This window comes from Neomonachus schauinslandi, chromosome 11 (assembly GCF_002201575.2).
Source record: "Neomonachus schauinslandi chromosome 11, ASM220157v2, whole genome shotgun sequence".
Taxonomy (NCBI): domain Eukaryota; kingdom Metazoa; phylum Chordata; class Mammalia; order Carnivora; family Phocidae; genus Neomonachus; species Neomonachus schauinslandi.
The window spans coordinates 3,812,127-3,833,802 of record NC_058413.1 but is presented as its reverse complement, the minus strand read 5'-3'; the positions used below and the strand labels follow the sequence as shown (position 1 = coordinate 3,833,802).

Sequence of the window (21,676 nt, the reverse complement as noted above, 5' to 3'; positions counted from 1 at the left end):
GAGAGGGAAGCAAACACCCACACCCGCTCCTGCGGGGCCCCCAGCCCTGAGTCTCCCGGCGGGCTCTCAGGACCACCGGCTTGGGCAGCATGGCAACAACCACTAAGACGATCCAGGATGATGTTAAAAACTGGAACAGATTCCCGGTTACCCCTTTATTCATCTCACGCATGACTTTCAGACACGCTGCCTCGGACGGGAGCAGGCGGGACCTGCCAGCGATGCTGGGGGCGCCCCCCTGGAGGGTGCGCAAGGGGACGGGCAGAGAGATGCTCAAGAACCACTGACGGAACCTCCTACAGCCCCCAGTACCTCCCTGTGGATACAGATGCCTGCGAAGTACGGGCAGAAGACAAGAGAAGTCGTGTTACAGGAGATACACAGTGTCCTCAATGCAAGGCTCCCAAACTCTGTAGAGATAGCAGCAGCCCAACATTCAGTCTTTAGCCTAAAGTATTTCCCGCCTTAACCATTTTAATGCTGCAAAGCCCCACCCCCATCTGGAAACATGCAAAGAGTATGTCCAGGCTCCCTCTGAAGCCCCTCTCAGCCAGATGCCGTGTCACCTGGCCACAGTGACTCCCCGTGGCTCCACGGAGCACAGTGGGGACCCGCGCACCCTGGGCCTGAGAGCAGCGACCCACTCCATGGCCGTGACCGCGGGTTCCAGGGCAGGCAGCACAAGATGGCGGTGACAGGCAGGCGCAGGATCGGAGTCCGAGCTCTGCTGCTGATCCCTTGGACTGGGCAGTCCCCGCGGGCCTCGGTTTCCTCATCTGTAAAGTGGGAACACTGAAGGGATTACACAGAACAGGGAAGCCCAGCGCCCAGTGCCGGCACATCCTCAGGGTCAGTGAATGTCAGCCCTGGCACACCGCCTCCAACTCACGTCACATCAACCCTGGTGCTCTCAGTTCCTAAAAAACTGCTCTTCTGAGCGCCAAGTCCAGGCTCAGGGGGTAATCCTAGCCAGAGCCACCCCCCGTCTAGAACCGGCCAGGCCTGCCCAGCTGGAGGGGACCACAGGCCAGCAACCCTGGACCAGGAGTGAGCGGCCTCACGAGCGCTCTGGCAGGGACTCAGACTGCAGAGCAGACAGGGCCCAACAAAGGCTGAGCCTGTGTGGAGGGGCCACAGGGGGCACCCAGGCGACATAGGCAGCCCCCAGGGAGAAGGAAGCCCTTTCACCGGCCAAACTGGAACCCTCCCCACAGAACAATGAACACTCCATCATTGTTTTGCCTTGAATCACATTTTTAAACACTTAACATACGGACATCTGTTCCTTGATGTTTCGTCTTTGTTCATCTGTCATCCTCAAAATGAAAGTCCAGAACCTTCCACACTAATTTTAAAGTCCGGCTGAACATTTAGTAATGAACAAAGCTGAAAACACAGAAGAAAAAAGATGTATTTTTTTTAAATCTTATATATTTCTACTCACAAATTAGAACAAAACTTTCTACCTGCAGCTTTTCGTGTCTACACAACCCCTAAAGTTCTAACGACTGTTCATTCTCTAGACCGACTTCAGTTTTCTCATATAGAAACACAAAAATGATGTGCTTCTGTGGACCACGCACAGGGCACAAGCAGCCCCGAGACCACGAGCGACATGAGCACCCGGGACCGCACACGGCTGGCTCGGAGAAAGGCACTCCTATCAAAGAGAGACATGCAGTGGACAAACCTGTTTAAATTTCCCTCTAATTTTGTCTAAGTCCTCGTGAAGTTTATCATAAGTAGGGTCATCGTAAGGGAACTTCTCAATCATTCCAATCAACGATTCTAAGGCCTTCATCTTTTTGCTGTAAAGCACAGAAATAAAAACTTTTAGTCCTTTGTACACAGTGGGCTCTGCTTATGTAACGACGACCCTGATCACTTACTTGAAAGCAATGGGCGTGCTCAGCATGCCTGAGTCCAGAAGCCGGATGAATAATTTTCTCACTACACTCAACATTTATTTACCTAGCAATGTGCCCTTGCCCACACCCCGCACTCAACATCAAGTGCGTATCAAGCTTATGGATATACCTGTATCCCAGCCAGGGAGCAAGCAACTGAGGCAACCCGCCGACCTCCCCTAGGTCACAGACATGGGAACAGACAAAACCAGGCAAGAAAAGAGCGGTGGGACACGATCTAGCCTGTTGTAGGCCTGGGATTTTCCGGGACCCAGAAATGTCACGCTCACAGCCTTGGGGAGTTCAGCGGCAGGTAGACCAGCAAGCCCCTCCCTCCAAAGGGCAAGAATCAGTGTCTGGTATCTGGGTCCATGTCCCTCTCCCAGGAAGGCAAAGCTCTGCTGGGAGGCGAGGTGGCTCCCAGGCCCTCGGGTATTTAACTTCTCTGTAACATGCACATTTAACAGCCACCTCACGGCTTTCAAGAGAAGTAACCTCCGTAAAGCCCAAAACCTAGCACAGGGTAGGTGTTCAGTAAGCGTGAAGTCTCCTGGCTTCCATGGGACCCTGGATACCGGGGCTCACACCTGGGGGTGGGGGAGACCATTCCCAGATGTGCACATCTGGGAAATGCACAGTGATCCTGACAAGCACCCTCCCCTAGACCACACTGGGTCATCTGAGTGTCAGAAGGATGCTAGGTATTTGATTAATGGGAATTCAACAGAACTCTTCCCCAGGATGACTCAAAAGCAACCAACATCTCCTAAGTACCTGCTCATAACTGCTATTTTTAGGTACACAAGGAAGTCTGCCGACGGCAAGTCGGTTTATGAGAACGAGATGGCTACCTAATACAAACTGTAAAAGGTCAAAAGGAAGTAAATTAAAGCAACAAAGCACTCGGTTTCCAGGGCGATGGAAGGCCAATGCCAACATGTGGGAAACGGCTGTATTCCAGCGTGATAAGAATGCCAGCCACTTTTAACTAGGCAAGTAGCAACTTACTCCTCTGGTCAGTGAAGCTACTTGAAACACACCCAGCCCGTCACACCGTCAAAGTCGGTGTGTGTCAGGGGGGTGTGCCCGCTCCCGGCTGATCCAACAACACGGCAGAGCTCAAGCTCAGCCCTGGCCAAATGCTGGCCTGCACACGGCCCCACCAGGCTGCTGGGCGGGGGGCACCTCCACGTCCATCAGGAAGCCACGGTCGTCTGACATAAAGCCCCATCCTTCAGTCTGAGATACCGCCTTCCGTGGTTTCTCTGGCGTTAAAAGCCCCTTATTTTACTGAATGGTAACGCAGATAGGGCTTTTCCCTTACTTGGAATGTAAAGAAACAGAAGATCCTCTATCAGCCTTCTACCATTATTTAAAAACTGTACTAACATAAGAATGCAAAAAACCATGACCCACAGCCCTAGGAGACAGGCTTCTAGGTTGCGTTTCAAGGAGGCCCTCGAGCTGCGCTGGTGGGGAGGGGGCGGCAGCGAGGCGCGCTGGACGGCTTCTGCCAGCCCCCAGCCAACCAGCGCGGGCCCCCTCTAGCTGAGACAGACAGGGTGCGTGGCTTTAAGAAATTAGGGGGCCGCTGCTCGGGGGGCCGGGGCAGCAGCCCCTGGGTGTGCGACCCTCCACGCAGGGTACGGCGCTCCTCTAGGAGCCGGCACATGTCGGAGTCACGGAGAAGGGGAGGCTGAGGGAGAGCTCCAAGGACGGCCTTGCTCATCCTCTGACGGACTGGAGCGCAGAGCGGAGAGGAGCGGAGAAGAGAGCCAAGCTCGGCTTTGACTGCCACCCAGTGGCGCCCCAAGTTGCCAAGCGCCATCCCAACCGCTCTCGCAGTCCTCAGAGGATCATCCCCACCCCGGGTGCGCCTCGGCTCCCGTATACATCTGGTCCACTGCCAGCAACTCGTGCTGCCGGAGCGGCCCAGGGACTCCATCGGGGTAGGGCAGGCCATCTCAGCATCACCCACAGTCAGCTGTGAGCACCCTTGTCCTCATATTCGAATACAGAGGCGCCCAAATTTTAGAAATTCAAAATATTTCAAGTAAGACGAATCACTCGGACAGGGGACTGCCACCTTCCCTGCTGTCATCCACTCTCCTTGGGCCCCTCCCAGGCCAGGCGAAGGCAGCAGACATCAGGAGGCAGGGCACCAGCCGAAGCGGACTCTGGGCTCCCAGGAGCAGCGGGACAGCCAGGCCACCCGTGCCTTTCACCTCAGGGTTCGTTCCCAGGTTAAGAATGAAGACAGATGTGCAACGGGGTCCCGGGGGCTTCGGCGGGTAGCACATGGCGAGAACAGTTTAAAAAGACTACAAATGATCCGAAAAATAGCTAGCATTTACTCAGTGCCTCCAAGAACCAAACACGTGTTAAACACACCACCTTATCTCACTAGCACACCTCGCTGGCTGCACTAAAAACCTAGTGACAACAGAGTCACCATTTCCAACCCTAGTCATACCAAGGTTACCGTACTGCGTTTATTAGAAGCTCCGAGGAAAGATAAACGAGAAGACAGCATCCACTTCAACATTATTTTACTGGCAGGGGATCTAAAATCCACTTGGTGCTCTGATGCTTGCAGGGAAAAGGCAGAGGGCTCCAAGAAGGCTCGACAAGTAATAACGCGTGTTCACCAGACACCGAAAATGAGCTCTGCGCTAGTTACGATTTCCTGTGAATATGTGACAACATTCAAATTTGGTCTATCTTCTCCACGTGACAGATGAGGAAAACTGAGGCACGAACTGCCCCAAGTCAGAGTAAGCTATGGAACCACACTCCTCCTCCACACAATGAAAAAGAAAGAAGTCTTAAACTTTACCTGTCTTTCTCAGTGGTACAACTGTGAAGGAGACATCTCCAAGCGAAAGCAAAGCCTTGATAGCACCCAATCTGTGAATTCACAAAACAGTTAAGCGTGAAATTAATAAGCAACAAGCTACACTGTATCTAATTATCAAGCTCTCGAAACTAAAGGTGGGGAGGAAGGGCAGTGGTGCTTCTCACGCTGCAGTTCTGGAAGCACCTGCTGGGCACGAGACCACAGAAGTCAGGTGGCCGAGGCTTCAGTGGGGCGGCAGCCTCCCAGAAGGTGCCGCTGGCCCCGCCCCTGGGTCTGCATGTCCTGTGTGGTCCCCTCTGACTGCAGCGGGGTGGCCCCGCGCATGGCTGCTGAATTTAGGCATAGCAGACGACGTCACTCCTGCCTTGTTGTCTTGCATCACTGACCCAAGTGTCATGAGGCCACTCCAGCAGCCCTATGGAGAGGTCCACGCGGCAAGAGCAGCTGTGTGAGTAAGCCCTCTCAGAAGTGGCCCTCCCAGCCCCAAGCGAGCCTTCCCATGGCTGCAGGCAGGACTCCAGCACCGTGCGGCCCGGAGCCAGAACCACCCAGTCCAGCGTGTCGTTGGAGGCCCACACAGTTTGTGGTGATCCTGACTGCCACAGGCTGTCATTCAGAGCCGGTCCTCTGTAGCAAGGCCGGTCCTCCATAGCGAGGGCCCAGTGAGGGCAAAGGGCAGAAGAGAAGACGACTATGGATTTCAGAGGACTTCAATGGGAAGGGGTGACACAGGGTAAGGATTCAGGTGGTGGAAGCACCGTGATACGCTGGCGTAAACTGAGGTGGCCGAGGACCGGCTTTCTCATTCCCCAGACCGTACCACTTCATCCTCCTTACACAGGCACACCTCAGAGAGACACGGGTTCGGTTCTGGACCACCGCGACAGTGAACAGCTTGGTTTCCCAGCGCATAGGAAAGTTATGTTTACACCACACTCTACTCTACCATGGGTGCAACAGCAATGTACAAAATGTCTACAAAATAATGTACACACCTTCAGTAAAAAATACTTTACTGCTAAAAAACACTAACCCTCATCAGACTCTCAGCGAGTCATAATCACTGATTACTGATCACCGAAGCGAATGTAATAATGAAAAGGTGTGAAATGCAAGAATCACCGAAGTGTGACACAGACACAAGAAGTGAGCAAATACTGCTGGAAAAAATGGTGCTGACAGCCTGCCTGGCACGGGAGTGCACAGACCTTCCATCTGTAAAAATCACAGTATCTGTGGAGCGCAGAGACGAGGCGTGCTCGCACACCAACATGCTCTGTCCTTCTGGATGAAGAATGTTGCTCCATCAACATTCTCTAGTCCACCGCCGTTTAAATAGGCCTCCAGTTCTGGCTCTACCATACTGATCATCACAGTAAACTATAAACTATGAGTGAAAAGGATTCATTTCTAAAAATAAGGGCGGGGGGGTCCCACTCACCTCCGATCCAATTTTGGCTCCATGTAATGTGCCATACTGTCTTCCTTCGATTATACCCAAACTGTTGCCTTCTTCATAGCCTTCCTGATATCCTTCCCCGTGAAACCTGCGATGGAGAAGCAAGCTTGATCAAAGAAACAGGAGAAAAGAGTGTATTTCCTGGAAGAAAATTTTTCCAGGAATTTTCTCTCCCATATTACCCAGACTCAGCAAGACAAGACACAGTACAGTAGAAAGAGTATCGAATTTAAGTCATAGGCCACGATCCCAGCTCTACCCCCTCAGTCTCTGCCAGCAAGTCACCACACCTCACGAAGCCCAATCTGCCTCTGGCCGAATTCGTGAATCCCAAACCTGGTAAGATACCAGAAACACAGAGGAAAGTTTTAAAGACACAAATCCAAGGGCCCCGCCCCCAATACTACTCAGTGAGTCTGGAGGAAGGCCCAGGAATCTACTTTTTGAAACCCCCTAGGTGACTCTAGTATGCAGCCAGGTTAGCGAGCCAAAGTTCTGTGAGTCTAAGCTACACACTACGTCAAGTGCTTCAAAACTCTCTGCCACATACACAGGGCTTTCCATCACAACTCAGTACACCAGAAGGGAGAAATGCCATCAGATCACCACAAAATCTACGAAGGCAGTGGTGCCCAGCGAAGAGGAACGGCTGGGACTTTGAGGGCTCAACAGTGGAAGTGGGACCATCTTAACCCGCAATCACCAAAAACAGAAGTTTGCTGGAGTCCCCAGTGAGGCAGTGTATGCTCCCACTTATTGGCTATGTGACCCTGGGGAGTGATCTTGCCTCCTCATCTGTAAAACACGGTGAAGAACAGGATCTAATCCACAAAGAGGGCTAACATAGTTAACGGGGAGACAACACTGAGCTCACTGTTGGGTTCGCACAAAGCTCTAAATAAACGTCAGCGGCTGACGGTTAAATGTTCGCTCTCTTTCAGGACTGATGTCTACTGATGTCTCAAGTGGGCCGGGCACTGGAAGATGGCCACAAAGCAACTCGTGGGTCCCCACCGTCACAGCGCTGGGCACTCCCCAGGGGCTCCGGAGGGAGAGGGATGACGTCTGACACATTTATCAGCATGTCCATGAATGCTGCCGTATGTCCCACCACTAAGGAACAAGGAAAAGGGGCAGCGCCCAGATGGCAAAGGTCCGTCCCACCCAAGTACCGGGCGTCCCCAGAGGAAGGCAGTCATCAGGGCCAGCAGATGCTCGGGGCCGCCCGGACCGGGAGGCGGGTCTGGGGGAGCAGCTGGGCACGTGGCGCGCCGCCGAGAAGTAAAGCAGCGGCCAGAGCACCTCGGCCCCACACGCGTCCGCGGCCGTCACTGGCCCAGGACGCCCCCCACCCGACGCCCGCGCCCGCGGCTCACCAGGCCCGCGCTGCCTCCGCAGCCGAGGGAAGACGCTGGCCCGGCCCCACCACCCACCTCTCGTCCGCCATCACGATGGCGTCGAACATGTCTTGACTCCCGGCCATGGCGGCTCCCCGCCCGGCCCGGCTCGCCCCGCCCTTCGGGCTCCGCCGCCCCGCACCGCCACCGCCAGCCGCGAGGCTCGAACGCTCACTCACCGCGTCTGCGGAGGCGAGGCCACTTCCGGGGGCGGCGGCGCGGGGCAGGCCGGGTAAGGACGGCGCGCGCGAGGGCCCAGCCGGCGCCGCGGGGGCCCGGACGCATGCGCGCCGGGGGCGGGGCCGGCGAAGTCGAGATTTAACCTTTGCCAAAAAAAGGCTTAAAAGTCTACGTGGGACATCCAGGTGAGCGTGCAGATGCAGTTTTTCCACAAGAAGAGCCTGGAGGAAATCTCGAAGGGAAAACCAATGTATTTTACTACGTGAAAATGCAAACTCGCGCATGCCCAAAGTGGTGATAACATTAAAAGCCAAGGAGCAATCTGGAGGTGTGTTTGTCCTAAATACTACAACTAAGGGAATAATGTGTCTGGTTTATAAAGAACTTACCAAAAAGGATAAGCAATGAGTGCATCCTAATAGGGGCGAAGAGATGGGCCAAAGGCTTGAGTGCGGGATTCACCGGTCAGGCAGGCAGAGTGGAGAAGGGGCCGTCTGTGCCCGTGACCTTGGAACTTCACCTCCAGGACTTACCCTGATGTTCGCTGCAGCACAGTCTGCACATGCACCCCGAGGACTCCAGCAGCCGCCAAAAATCATGTTTGAGGCGAAAGTAAGATCATGGAAAATGCTCCTGATGTTCAAGGAAAAAAAGTCTACGTATCCTCCAAGCCCAGCTACATTAAACGATTACGCTTGTAAAAAGAATGAAAATACACCAAAATGTCCACAGTGACTAGATCTAGATTTTGGAATTACATTAATTTTTAAATGTCCTCTTTTATATTTTTTTCTGAGTAGTAGTAGTCCATGTTTGCACAATGAACTTTAGTTAGGAGAATAAAAAAGCCCCATAAAACTTTTTTTTTTTTAGAAGATGAAATTAAATAGACTTTGTATATTTTGTTCATTAAATATCTTTTCATTTTTAGGTGTTTTTTTTTTCATCAGCAGATAAAATCACAAAACTTTTGAGATGTAGGAAAAAGAGCAAAACAAGCAAACAAATCTGCTTTCCCACCACTCTGGCCACCAACTAATTTTTTTTAAAGATCAGGTATATTTCTTTAAAAAATGTATATTTATTAGAGAGAGAGTGTGTGCGAGAGAGCACATGCGTGCAGGGGTGGGGCAGAGGGAGAGGGAGAGAGAATCCCAAACCCACTTAGTGCTCAGCACAGAGCAGATGAGGGGCTCCATCCCAGGACCCCAAGACCATGACATGAACTGAAACAAAGAAGAGCCTGATGCTTAACCAACTGCACCACCCAGGAGCCCTGCCACCAATGAAGTTTTGCTAATTTTGTTACATTTTTCCCTTTGAATTTTCACATAAAAATAATAATATATGTACAATGTTATACCCTTATCCCCACCTATTAATGAGTTAATGAAAGTTAACATTGTATTACAAAAATGTCCCAAATAAGGGAATGGTTCTCTCATTATTACATATATAAGATAGATTTTTTAGACATAAACCTCATCAGCTGAAAGAAAATGAAACAAGCTACATCTTTTGGCATGGGAAAAGAGTATGTGGTGGAGAAACAGACCAGTATAGGATAAAACCCATGGATACAAAGACATATACAGGGGTGTCTGGGTGGCTCAGTCAGTTAAGTGTCTGCCTTCAGCTCAGATCATGATCCCCGGGTCCTGGGATGAGCCCTGCATCGTCCTCTGGCTCCCTGCTCAGCGGGGAGTCTGCTCCTCCCTCCCACTTGTGCTCTCACTGTCTCAAATAAATAAATAAAATCTTAAAAAAAAATAAAAATAAAGATGTATACAGGAGAGTATGAGTTTTAATTTCAAACTTTCAATAATTGTGCAAAGCTTTGAAAGATTACATGTGTAACAAAAATCAACACTATTCATTCAAACTATTGTTTTGAAAATAAAGCTTTGGAGAGATCTTTCCCCCATGTGTTCCATGGTTATGTTCCTAAAATACTGTCTTGAACCCAGATTGTTTTAACATTAAAGGATAAAAGATTGGTTGTGTTACCTTGGATTTGTAATACTTGTTCACAAATTGCTTCATTTTCAAATAGGGAATCAGACTTTAAAAAGAGAGCCTCCAGGGTAGAGAAAGGGAATTTGAACATACAAATATAATTTATTTCAATATCCTTAAATAAGTTTCAAATTCAGTGTCCTTTTTAGCAACTGAATTCATTAAAAAGTAGGTAGAAAAACTCTGAATTAGTATTTCTCCTTGTTATCTTAGTTTTTTGAGAAAACATTCTGATATTTGCTTATGTAGAGATCTTAGGAACTGAAATTTCTGCATTTAATTGAATGGAATAAGAAATGATAAATTTGGGGGCACCTGGGTGGCTCAGTTGTTAAGCGTCTGCCTTCAGCTCAGTCATGATCCAGGTCCTGGGATGGAGCCCCACGTCGGGCTCTGCTCAGTGGGAAGCCTGCTTCTCTGTCTCCCACTCCCCCTGCTTGTGTTCCCTCTCTTTCTGTCAAAATAAATAAATAAATAAAATCTTAAAAAAAAAAAAGAAATGATAAATTTGTATAGGTACAACGAAAACTAAAAAGGTTTTCAAAGGTATAGAGCTTCCGTATTTAGGATCTCTGAAAGCTGCCTGATTGTATTTATTCTAATGACTTCAATACACTATTATTAAATACTTAATTTATAACAAAAGGTATAAAGGGGATGATATAATCAACTCCTAGGAATCTACCATATGAAATAGAATACACTTCAAAAAATTGTAATGTTTCACATATTCTTGTTCAAGTTCAAAGAGAACCAAATTGATATCACTAAAGTGAAAAACGAAATTCCTCAAAGTTCATTGGAAAGTATTCATTTACTGGAATTGATCTTTTTTTACATTCTACATGTATCTGCCACAAAATACTCAGCAGCCTGCAAAACTAACCAAACCAAACCTGAACATGTAGATCTATACTGCTAATCCGGAATCACATCCATTTTATTAGTGAGTTAAAAACAAAATGTGTCGGGGCGACTGGGTGGCTCAGTCATTAAGCGTCTGCCTTTGGCTCAGGTCATGATCCCAGGGTCCTGGAATCAAGCCCCGCATCGGGCTCCCTGCTCAGTGGGAAGCCTGCTTCTCCCTCTCCCGCTCCCCCTGCTTGTGTTCCTTCTCTCGCTATTTCTCTGTGTCAAATAAATAAACAAATTCTTAAAAAAAAAAGAAAGTGTCATTTGTTCCCATGGTGGTTAAAGAAGAAAACTGCGGGTCTCTCAGCCAGTTTTGATATATGTTTAAAAATAATCTGCAAGGGTAGGAGCCCTATCCTGTTGCAGATTAATTCTGTCCTTAGCTACGGAGCTGGAGTGCTCATTTCTGGCTAATGGACTGATGAGATTATAAGTAATCTTTCTCTTCTCCTGTAGGTGTTTCTGTGTTTGATTTTTCTTTTAGTCATGGAGCAAAAGTGCCTTTTGTAATCAGAAGAAAAAAAAAGAAGTGATTTCAAATTCTTTTTTTTTTAAGATTTTATTTATTTATTTGAGAGAGAGAGATAGTGACAGAGATAGCGAGAGAGAGCACCAGCCGGGAGGAGAGGGAGAAGCAGGCTCCCCTGCAGAGCAGGGAGCCCGATGTGGGGCTCCATCAGGACCCTGGGATCATGACCTGAGCCAAAGGCAGACACTTAACCAACTGAGCCATTCATTATCCATCCATCAATCAATGGACACTTGGGCTGCTTCCATAATTTGGCTATTGTAGATAATGCTGCTATAAACATCGGGGTGCATGTATCCCTTTGAATTGGTGTTTTTGTATTTTGGGGGTAAACACCCAGTAGTGTGATTACTAGATAACAAGGTAGCTGTATTTGTAACTTTTTGAGGAGGAACCTCCATCCTGTTGTCCACGGTGGCTGGACCAGTGTGGCTTCCTAGGAGGGCCATTTTCTACCTGCCTGCTCAGGAATCTCATGCAGCCAAACGGTAGGAGACCTGCGGGGGGTCTGAGGGTCTGGTGCTGTGACCGGTGACCAAGAGGCTTCTTGGAGCACTCACACCCACAGAAGGGCCCCAGCCAGCAGGGGTCAACCTCCACCCCTGGGACAAGCTCTGAGATTTGGGCCAGAGCCTGTGACCCCAGCGCCCCCAAGCGTCTAATCACTCCATGGTCCTGACTGCCCTGGGACCCACAGGGACCTAATCAGTGCTTCCAAATGCAAGAAGGAGAAAAGGTGAGTCTGGGCAAGTAGGCCCCACCAGAGTTCTGTAGTGCTCGGTTGGTCTCAGGGGAGTCATATGCTTATGGAGAAGCAGACTATTTGGGGGAGAGTAGCACAAAGATCTGTTTTCGGCCCTTTCACTGAGAGGGCGCCAACTTCTCCCATGCACCCTTGCGTTTGCTTAGGCTTGGCTGTGCCGCAGTCCCAAACACACACCTTGACGTCTCCGTGGTTTCTGCCAGGAAGGGCTCATTCCCGCTTACACAGACTCCAGTATGGGCTGGGCGGAGGTGTCTCCAAAACTGTGATTTTCAAAGTAAATACAGTTCTAAAAGAACATATGAATGTTTGAATATTAGCAGATGCCAAACTTGCGAAGCTTCCTTTGCAAAGGGCCTTTGACAGAATGGACGCTCTGTAGATGGTGTTAAGTGAGTAAGTGAAAGAACTCAGCTGGCAGGTGGCTGGGAAGGCCCCCCTGGGCCAGGGGAGGGAGGAGGGGCCAGAGGCCAGCAGGGCTGTTTGCCTGGCATGTTTGACCATGGAGTGCAGGGTCATCCCCGTAGAGGGTGGCCTTCCACCGTGGCCCCTCAGAGAGGGAGCGGTCCTGTTGAGGCTGCATGGGGCTGTGAAGGCAGGACCCAGCCCTGCCCCCCACCCCCAACCTGCTGTTCCTGGAGAGGAGGCGTGAGGGCTCACAAACCCCTAGCGGAGGCTATAGTGGGTCTCTGCGTTGTGACACCCTTCCTTTCTTCAGAGGGCCTCAGCTCTGGTCCTCCAGTGTCTGACTTCCCAGGGCTGTGACCCCTTCTGGCCCCAGCACCCCTCTCTGGGCTTTCCCTCCCCGCTGCCCCTCCTGGCTTCCCCCATCCCTCCCCCGCCTGGGAGAGCTCCCTCCTTTCCTGCCTCTGTGGAACAGGCATTCCTGCTTGGGCTCTGTCCACAGCCCGGATTGCTGTGGGGCCAGCTTTGCCACTTCCTTCTCCTGGCCTGACTATCCCCCTCCCAACAGGGCGGTGACATCGGAAGGCAAGGCTGGGGGTCCCTGTAAGCCTTGGGGGGTGGGGGGAGACACCCAGTATGGGAACCCCTTTTTCCACTTCCTCCTCTGCTCAGTGTGTAGTGCTATTCCAGGAAACCAACTTTTCTGGGGATCTGAAGTGCAGTCTCACAGCTGGGCATTAGGGGAATTCACCTCCCCCAGGGGCCTCAGTTTGCTCAGCTGTAAAATGGGAGGAATACAGCACGTACCCTCTTGCAGGGTTGATAAGAGAATGAGTGTCTGGCATGCAGGAGATGCAGTAAATATATTAATGACTCTTAGCAACATGGTAACTTCCTGGTGTATATCTGATGTTGGGGCGCAGAAGGGAAGGAGCCTTCCTCTCCCTTCGCAGCACTCCTGGGGTCCAGCGTCCGAGGTTCGTCTCCACCGCGCAAGTCCGCGGGAGGGCTGAGACCGTGCCAGGGCACCCGCCACTGGGGGGCGCCGTTGCGCTTCCGCCCGCTCCTCCCAGCGCGGCTCTGGCCACCTGCCGCCCGGGCTCGGAAATCCCTCCCCGCGGCCCTTCGACTGGGCTGGAACGTTCTTATCCCGAACTTCCATTTCCCCAGCCAGGCTGCAATAACGATGATAAGGACCCACTTATCTGTGTGTCAGACCCTTTCTTAGGTTATCATTTGTAATTCTTAAAAACGTGCCTTGAAGAGGGATTTTATCAGAGTTACTCGTGGTGGACACTGAGGCTGGGCCGGGGGGTTGGGGGGGTGGAGGGGGGGCGCTACTTGGCTTCTAAGGGGCAGACCACATGGCCCTCCATTACCACCTGCCCCAGCCTCTACCTACCCAGCCCCCATTAGAGCAGGCCCTGGCCCACCACCCGTGTCCAGCTCTGAGCCCTCAGATCACATATAGAGGATGCACGCTCGGGCCAACTGACATTACCCAGCTCTGATGGAGGAACATGATCGTGGAGACTTCGTCCCAGGTCTCCCAGGAAGAGCACAGAGGCTCTGGAGCTTTCCCCCATCAGCCTGCTTTGGTCTGGGCCCTGCTGCCCAGCTCCCGAGGGCTGGTGTTGAATCCAGGCTTCACCTGGGCCTGGGCTCCCCCCCACTACCTGGGCAGCAGGCACTCCACCTGGGGCCCAGGAACCACAGGGCAAGGCAGTCGACAAGGAAGGAGGGGACCCCCAGCCTGCCTTGGGGCTCTCCCGAGCCCAGCTGCCAGGGCCCTAGCAGACCCCGGCTGGTGTCAGTGGAGGGTGAAACCCCCGACCTGGCACCCTCCCCATCAGCTCTCAGTCTTCCCTACGGGTAAATTCAGGTGAGGTGGTTGTGAGGACTGACTGTGCCCTAGTGTGCATTAAAGTGGCCTCTGGATAAATGGACTGTGCAATCCGGCAGCCTCTGGAAAGATTTGTAACGTGCATACCCTTTCCAAGAAAGCAACACCACTCATGTCTTTCCATCTGTCATGGGTCGAATGATGCCCCCAAGAAGATGTGTCCAAGTCTTAACCCCCAGAACTAGAGAATGTGACCTTAGTTGGGAAACGTAGCTTTGCAGAAGTAAGGCTCTTGCGACAAGATCATCCTGGATTACCTACCTGGGCCCTACATCCAGTGACAGGTGTCATGTCATAACACAGAAAAGCAGACACACAGAGGGGTCACATGAAGACAGAGGCAGATGCTGGAGGGGTGCAGCCATAGCCCAGGGATGCCTGGGCGCCCCCCCCCCCCCCCGAAGCTGGAGGAGGCAGGAAGGATCCTCCCCTAATGGCTCCAGAGGGAGCGAGGCCCTACCTACACCTTGATTTTGGACTTCCGGACTCCAGGCAGAGAGAATTAATTTTTCTTGTTTTAAGCTTCCTGGTTCTTTGTAATTTCTGATGGGAGCTCTAGGAAATGAACACAGGATGTTTGGGGAGCGCTGCTGGGAAGAGGCGACAGAGCGGCAACCCAGGGCCTTGGACAGGACAGGCCGAGGTGCTGAGCGCTGTCCTCTGCGGATGGGATCCTGTGCCAGGCCAGGCGGGCTAGCTTAGCTGGTGTGGCTGGAAAGACTGGATCAAAGAGACAGACGGGATGGGTCCAGGCTGTGGAGACTAAAGAGCCCACGGTGAGTGGTCAGCGCGGAGAAGCCGTGAAGAGGCCAGAGAGCGGAGCGGAAGCCAGAAGGTAGACGGGGAGGCAGGGGTGAGGGCAGCAAGGGCAGAGGGGTGCAGAGGGGCGTATGCGGCGCCTGGAACCACAGAGGCTCTCAAGTATGTGGCAACACACACGCAGCCGATGGGGATGGGGACAGGGACAGGGTAGACTAGGAGGGACTTCATCTCTTGTGGCTTTTTCACAAGGAGAATAACTCTCACATTGGCATTAGTGTGATTAAATACACACCCCTTTAAAAGGAAACTCACACAGAATCCAAGGACCCCCTCCCCATTCAACAGGCTGGAAGGTGGAGGCCCCCAAAAGGGCAAGGGGTCCTGCCTCTGGTGTGAGAGTTGCGGCAGGCGAGGACTCCTCCCAGGCTCCCCCTTTCCCCCATTCTATGCTACACCCTGCAGCAGGTGGAGCTTCCCAGGGACCTGCAGCCCAGTGCTGAGTAACCCCTGTGGCCCCCCGTGGCCCTCGGAATGAGGTGCACCTTCTCTGTCTGGCCACTAACAGACCATCCGGAGACAGACAGGAGTTTGCTGAGCGCGCCGTGCCAAAATCCCAACACTCATCTGTCGTCTCAGGTCTGGAGGCTGGAAGTCTGCCGTTTGGCTACTCCGGAGGGAGGCTTCCCTCTTGGCTTGCAGAAGATGGGTCTTCTCCCTGTGCATCCCGGTCCTTCCTCCCTTCTTATGAGGACACCCGTCATGGTAACCTCATGTTACCTTAATCACCCCTTTAAAGGCCCCATCTCCAAAGACGGTCACGTTCTGGGGCGCTGGGGGATGAAGGAAGGGAAGGGGAGGAAGAAAGTGGTTGAGTTCTGTCTCCCTCCGCAGACCAGACAAGCAGGAAGGATGGAGAAATACAGCCATTCTCGGGCCGAGGGAGCGCGAGGAGAACGTGTTGCCAAAAGCCACCCTGCCTCTCAAGAGTGGCAGAAGGAAGTTCTCTGAAGACAAAGAATCTGTAACAGAATAGGGCTTGGAACTTCAGGAAGGAACAGAGCATCGGACTGGGAAAACGGGGAGTAAACCTTTAGATGATCCTTCTCATGAGCGTTTTAAAATCATATTTGACAGTTGAGGCAAAAATTGTAACAATATGTGATGGGGTGCTTAATATATCTCTTGTCTGTCTGTCTCTCTGTCTTTCTCCCTCTGCTCCTAGTTGCAAAAGATACCCCTTCTCTCCTCTCCCCATCCCCTAATTGAGACTCCCTTCTCATGACCTTGATAGTGCCCTGAACCCAAGGCAGGGGCCGCTGTTCTCCTGCCCTCTCTAACTGGATGACCCATTTCTGGGTCCAGGGAGGCCTTATGCCCACCGCCCCCTTACACTTCTCTGTCTTTTGGATCATTTCTAGGTGGTGTTTCCTGATCCAGAAGATGGAAGCTCACCCAATTTAGCACGCTGGATGGTGAATCAACAAATGTAGGCATTTTGGGAGAATTCTGTCCCCTCTGGGGTTTTCCTCTGGGGAAGCACCCCACTCTCAATCCCTGAGCTGTCCCAGGCTGACCCCTCCCAGCATGGAGGGGGTGACCCAGGCCTGGCCAATCAGAGCATCCCGGCCCCCAGCTGCCGGAATCAGGTGGGGAATTAACATGGGACAGGGGAAGGGTTCTGGGACCCTAGTAGGAGCCTTTGGTGGGAAAGGACTGTCTGTCACCCCTGCTGAGGCTGCAGGAGGATGGAAGAGAAGCTGCAGCTGCTGGGGACCACCTGTCATTTCGAGGGGAGAAGATGCAAAGAGACAGAGAGACGCTGGTGCTGTCCAGCCACCCCCATTCTCACAGCATGCCTGAAGCCAGGCACGCCCGGCCTTTCAGGAAGGTGCACCACCCCCCAGGATAACAGTCTTGAGGCAGGGTAAGGATTCTCACATCACAGGTGGAGAAACAGCCCAAAGAAAGAATTCTTTTGCATTCTGCTTCTGGGATCTCACCACTGGACAGGCTTATCCAATTGAGCCACTTTCTGCCCCTGGTACTTACTTTCTCGTTATTTGACCCCACGTCAGTGCTGTGGATCTAAAGGTAGGGCTGCCAGACAAAATACAGGACACCTGGTTAAGTTTGAATTTCAGATGAACAATGAATAATTTCTGAGCATAAGTATGTCTCATGTTGCATGGGACAGACTTCTACTAAAAAGTGTGATGCTTATCCGAAATTCAAATTTAACTGGGCATGCCATGTTTTTATTTGCTACACTTGACAACTCTCTAAGGCAGGGAAGGGAGGTGCCACAAGAGGGCAAGGCCACCTTCCTATGAGGAGCAGAGGCAGGTCAGGGGGGTGAATGCAAGGTGCAGCCTTGAAGAATAATCTTCCCCCTCTCCTGCCAGAGCGCCCACGTCAGCCAGAGAAACGGTCATCACAGCTTTTTGGCTGCCAGGTCAAGTGAAAACGTGACCCAGAGTGAAAATGTATTAACCATCAACACTCTAGTGTGAATTAGTTCACAAAGATGTACATTTAGTCATTATTGTCAGCTGTGCTGTGGGGAGGACACTCCACTTCATTTTCCCCTGAAGTGTTTGTCTCCAGGACACAGAAGATCACATGTAAATGGTTTTCCTGTGGCTGTCAACCTGGGCTCCACATTTGAATCACCGGGGATCTTCACAAAATCTTAAATGTCCAGGCCATACCCATTCCAATTAGACCTGATCTCTGGGGACGTGGCATTTATTTATTAGCGACTGGATTTCTCCCTAGGTGATTCCACCATGCAACCGAATTTAAGAACCAGTGGAAATAATTGTTCTGGGCCACGAGTTCTAGTCCCGGTGAGGGCTGCTGTCTGGCAGCCCGCTCTGTACCAGGCATCTCGCAGACAGAATTCCATGCGATTCTCCCAGCAGTCCTGCAATGCACACCTTGTTCATCTCACCGTCCACACGAGGACGCAGAATCATGGGGTGACCTGACTCACTCAAGGTGACACAGTTAACAGGCGTGGGGGGGTGGATTCGTGGCCTGACCCCACAGCCCTTCCGACATGCTGCTTCCGGGCTACGCAGCTTTGGGCTCGTGCCTTGCCTCTGTGGTCCTGTACTCCCTCACCTGTAGAACAAGGGGTAGAGGATGTGGTCAGCAGGTGTCACCCACTCGGCATTGCCACCTGGGGCGGTGGGGGGCGCGTTCAAGAGTGAGGTAGCGTCATGATGAGCAAGTGGCGGAGGGTCAACTCTGGGCTTGTCCGCAGTGTGGGGTGCATGCCAGTTTGGAGTGGGGAGCACTTGCAGGGGGCACAGGAGGCGCCCCAAGAAAGGGCCTCGGGAGACTTTAACTTTGATCTTTGGTGGACTACCTGCCGACATGAGTGCCCAGTAACTCCCTGCTGATGGAGTCTGTGCCAGGCATGGAATGGCGGCTCCACTCCTCGTTGCTCTCTCCATCCTTGTCCCCGTTTTACAGTGAGGGCACAGAGGCTCAGAGAAGTGGATGACTTGCTCCAGAATGAACAGCTGGTTGGAGAATTTTGCCCTAAGACATGCAGCAACTTCTTTCTCAATTTTTAGTAGCCGTAATGACGGGTTACCACCGGCATCTAGCTGACAGAGGAGAGGCCGGGGTCGCTGTTCATCATCCCAGCTCACTCAGGAACACCTGCCCCCAGCAAAGAGCTATGTCAAAATGCAGAGGGGGACACTACTAGCTGGAGTCTGTTTCCTGCACCTGACACACACCTACGCCGTGGCTGCCCTCACCAGACTCCTTCCTAGCAGGGGTGGTAGGAGGAAGCTGGCACCCAGGCCCAAGCAGCCTCCACCACTGGGTTAACCTCATCTAGTATTCGACCCATCTGAGCCTCAGCTTAGGGGCTGGTTGCCAATGACCAGGAGCTTCGGTAGAAAGTTCAATTTTAAATGCAGCAAACAGGGCGCCTGGGTGGCTCAGTTGGTTAAGCGACTGCCTTCGGCTCAGGTCATGATCCTGGAGTCCCGGGATCGAGTCCCACATCGGGCTCCCTGCTCAGCAGGGGGTCTGCTTTTCCCTCTGCCCTCTTCCCTCTCGTGCTCTCTGTCTCTCATTCTCGCTCAAATAAATAAAATCTTTAAAAAAATAAATAAATAAATGCAGCAAACACCTGAAGCGTCTCCTCTGCGCTCAGCGCCGGGGTCTACCTCCCTTCCCACTCTCCCTCACAGGCATCCAGCTGGGTAATGAAACGCCACTTTTGGTACAAATTGTGCTTTAATGTAGAAAACAAAACTCACGTACATCATAAATACAACTTGGGGGGGTATAAATAAAGTAAGAAAATAGAGAGATGTACATATCCAACAAAATAAATTACGCATAAATACCACGTTGGCAACTAAGTGCTGGGAAGGGCTCCTCTCCCTGCTGCTTCTGCAAGTTACTGGCAAGACCAGGGGCTTCCCAATCTAACCTTTCCTGGCTTTTGAACGCGATGAGCAGGTCTACCTAAGGTGAGAGGCTGCCAAGTCCCACTGCCCCGCAAAGGGCTGGGAACATGGAAACAGCCCCAGAAGGCATGTCTGCTCCTCTCTGGTCCGTATCCACGGCGCTGGAGAAAGGAGGGAGCGCGCCAGAGCCGCAGCGTTGTGTGGGAGACCCGGAAGGGGGGGCCCGCGGGGTTCTGTCCAGAGGGGTGCTCAAGTGTGAAACCCACATGCCCAGAGCAGATAGGATCCCGGGGAAGGAGGGCTACTGAGGCTGTCCTCACGTCCTGTCCCCCCCAAGCAGGTGGTCGTTCACTTAGGGGAACCAGTGAGCCCTGGTAAGTGTTGGCTATGTACAGGGCGCTGGAGGTCAAGGGGAGGGGCAAGTGAATTCCCGATGGACCCTGGGCAGACTGCCAAGTAGTCCGGTGAAGGTCATCTGTCCCAGAAGCAGCCATAGCGGGGAGTTCTTAAGGTTTACCCAGGCTGGAGGCCTCTGGGCTCTCCCTGTTCCCAAAGCCTGGTGGGCCATGCCTGATCAGTTCTGTCCTGGAGGGGCTGGGGGAGAACCAACGATCCTCTTTGGAGTGGAGACCTCGATCAATTCTCATGTGGTAGAGTCAAATTTACCTAAGGTTTCACAAAGCTGATCACCTGTACGTGAGTTTAAAATGACCGCTTTTCTTCTGGCTGCCCCTACTGGAAATGACGGGAGAGAGAACTGCGGAACGTTTCAGCTTGGCATAAGAACTTCCCCAAAGGTAGTGAGTTCCCGGTCAGTGGAGGTATTCAAGCAGAATCAGGGCAGCACAGCAAACTGTCCAGCAATGGCAAAGGTGCGGGGTGGAGGGCTTACGATTTCAAGATCATACATGTCTATCCGCTAGGAACTGGCACAGCCAATGTACAACTCTGTATATGTACAAGTTCTAGATGTTTCTTCCTAAAGCTACCCGGAGCACGAGCCCAGGATCATACTTGCAGAAGCATAGCCAGAACCCACTTTGCAAGCACCACAGGTCGGGGGTCCTGGCCTCTGAGGGCGGTGGAGGGGAGGCCACAGCCCCACTTATTTTTGGAAGCTGGGACTCTTCACTAGTCCCATTTTGGTGGCGATCCCAAAAGGGTCCATGCTGTCTGTTTCTAGGGGGGCGGAAAACCCATCAGACTCCACGTGGTCCTGGAGGTCCCCGGGCTCTGCTGGGCTCCCGGGCAGCATGGGCAAGAAGTGGGACAGGGGCAGAAAGCCTCTGTCCTTGTACAGCTGCCTCTGTTTGGCACTGCTCAGGGAGACGGGGAGATGGTGCTTCTTAGACCGGTACACATTGTAGCCGTCAGGGCGGATCTCCTCCTCGAAAGCACAGTCTCCAGCAGAGTACTGAGGCTAGGGAGAAAAGGGGTGGCCGTGAGCACCAGCGGGAGCCCCCTGGGGTGACACCACCAGAAGTGGCAGAGAGGCTGGCCACCAGGTGAGCATTTGAGCTACATACTCCCACTTGGGTCCACATGATTGGTCCTATGTATCCGTGTGTATAGTTACGTATAAAGTACGTGCTTATCCGTGTAAATTCATACTTACATAAAGTATGCGTCACATTAATATACACATCGAGCATATACTCATATATAAATATGATAAATTGTAACACTAAATGTTAAATATGACACATTATACATACTTTAACATAAATTTATACATATATGTGCTTATATACATTCATAACCTTTATATACACATATACTTCACATATATATTTCATGTATGTTTACGTATGTACTCAATACCTATATATACAGATATCTGTGTATCTTTTATAGCTCTCCCTAAATCATGTCACTTCTTAAATTTAGTCTTGTTCTGAGCAATAGATGCATAAAATCAGAAGTGAAAACATGCGTGTCTGCACCCCTCACCCTTACGGGAAACGCAGGACTATTGACTTGAAAAAGCCCCTGGTGGCCACACTTGGGGAGACATGGCTAAACCAGGTGTGCTCTCCTAATCCAGTCTGGAGCCCAGATTAAAGCATCTATTCCCCATTTAGACCTGAGTAACGGTGGGCCATTCTGAGGCCTTTTTGTCTGGTGCCCTTGTAGGAAACCTCAGGCCCCCCCCC

At 51.8% G+C, this 21,676-nt stretch overlaps 2 protein-coding genes across 4 annotated transcripts in view; both read right to left on the bottom strand.

Moving 5' to 3' along the window:
* On the bottom strand, positions 1 to 7,804 carry LTO1 (LTO1 maturation factor of ABCE1). Of its 3 annotated transcripts, XR_002480049.2 has the most exons (7): positions 7,657 to 7,773; positions 6,206 to 6,311; positions 4,744 to 4,814; positions 1,691 to 1,808; positions 1,274 to 1,386; positions 620 to 776; positions 1 to 332 (listed from the first exon to the last, which is right to left on the bottom strand). XR_002480049.2 is itself a non-coding variant. In XM_021685153.1 (6 exons), exons 1-5 carry the CDS (start codon positions 7,704 to 7,706, stop codon positions 1,318 to 1,320), a joined length of 414 nt encoding a protein of 137 aa, XP_021540828.1. In that variant the 5' UTR covers positions 7,707 to 7,804; the 3' UTR covers positions 1 to 776; positions 1,274 to 1,317. The 3 variants fall into 3 exon arrangements, 2 of the variants coding, with proteins under 2 accessions (XP_021540828.1, XP_021540829.1); XM_021685153.1 differs by having other exon boundaries at positions 1 to 776; positions 7,657 to 7,804; XM_021685154.1 differs by having other exon boundaries at positions 1 to 776; positions 1,269 to 1,386.
* Positions 7,805 to 19,804: 12,000 nt separating this feature from the next.
* Positions 19,805 to 21,676, bottom strand: part of FGF19 (fibroblast growth factor 19) — a 4,884-nt gene continuing 3,012 nt past the window's right edge. The window contains exon 3 of the mRNA XM_021685280.1: positions 19,805 to 20,943. Coding sequence (XP_021540955.1) covers positions 20,629 to 20,943 — 315 coding nt within the window. The 3' untranslated portion in view covers positions 19,805 to 20,628. The remainder of the gene's footprint in view (positions 20,944 to 21,676) is intronic.

Bases quoted from the DNA above. Each gene is read 5' to 3' on its own strand.
- LTO1 (XM_021685153.1), bottom strand. From the start codon at position 7,706: ATGGCCGGGAGTCAAGACATGTTCGACGCCATCGTGATGGCGGACGAG. The intron at 6,312-7,656 runs GTGGGTGGTGGG...TCTCCATCGCAG, and splicing joins ATCGTGATGGCGGACGAGAG to GTTTCACGGGGAAGGATATC. The intron at 4,815-6,205 runs GTGAGTGGGACC...GTGAATTCACAG, and splicing joins GAGCCAAAATTGGATCGGAG to ATTGGGTGCTATCAAGGCTT.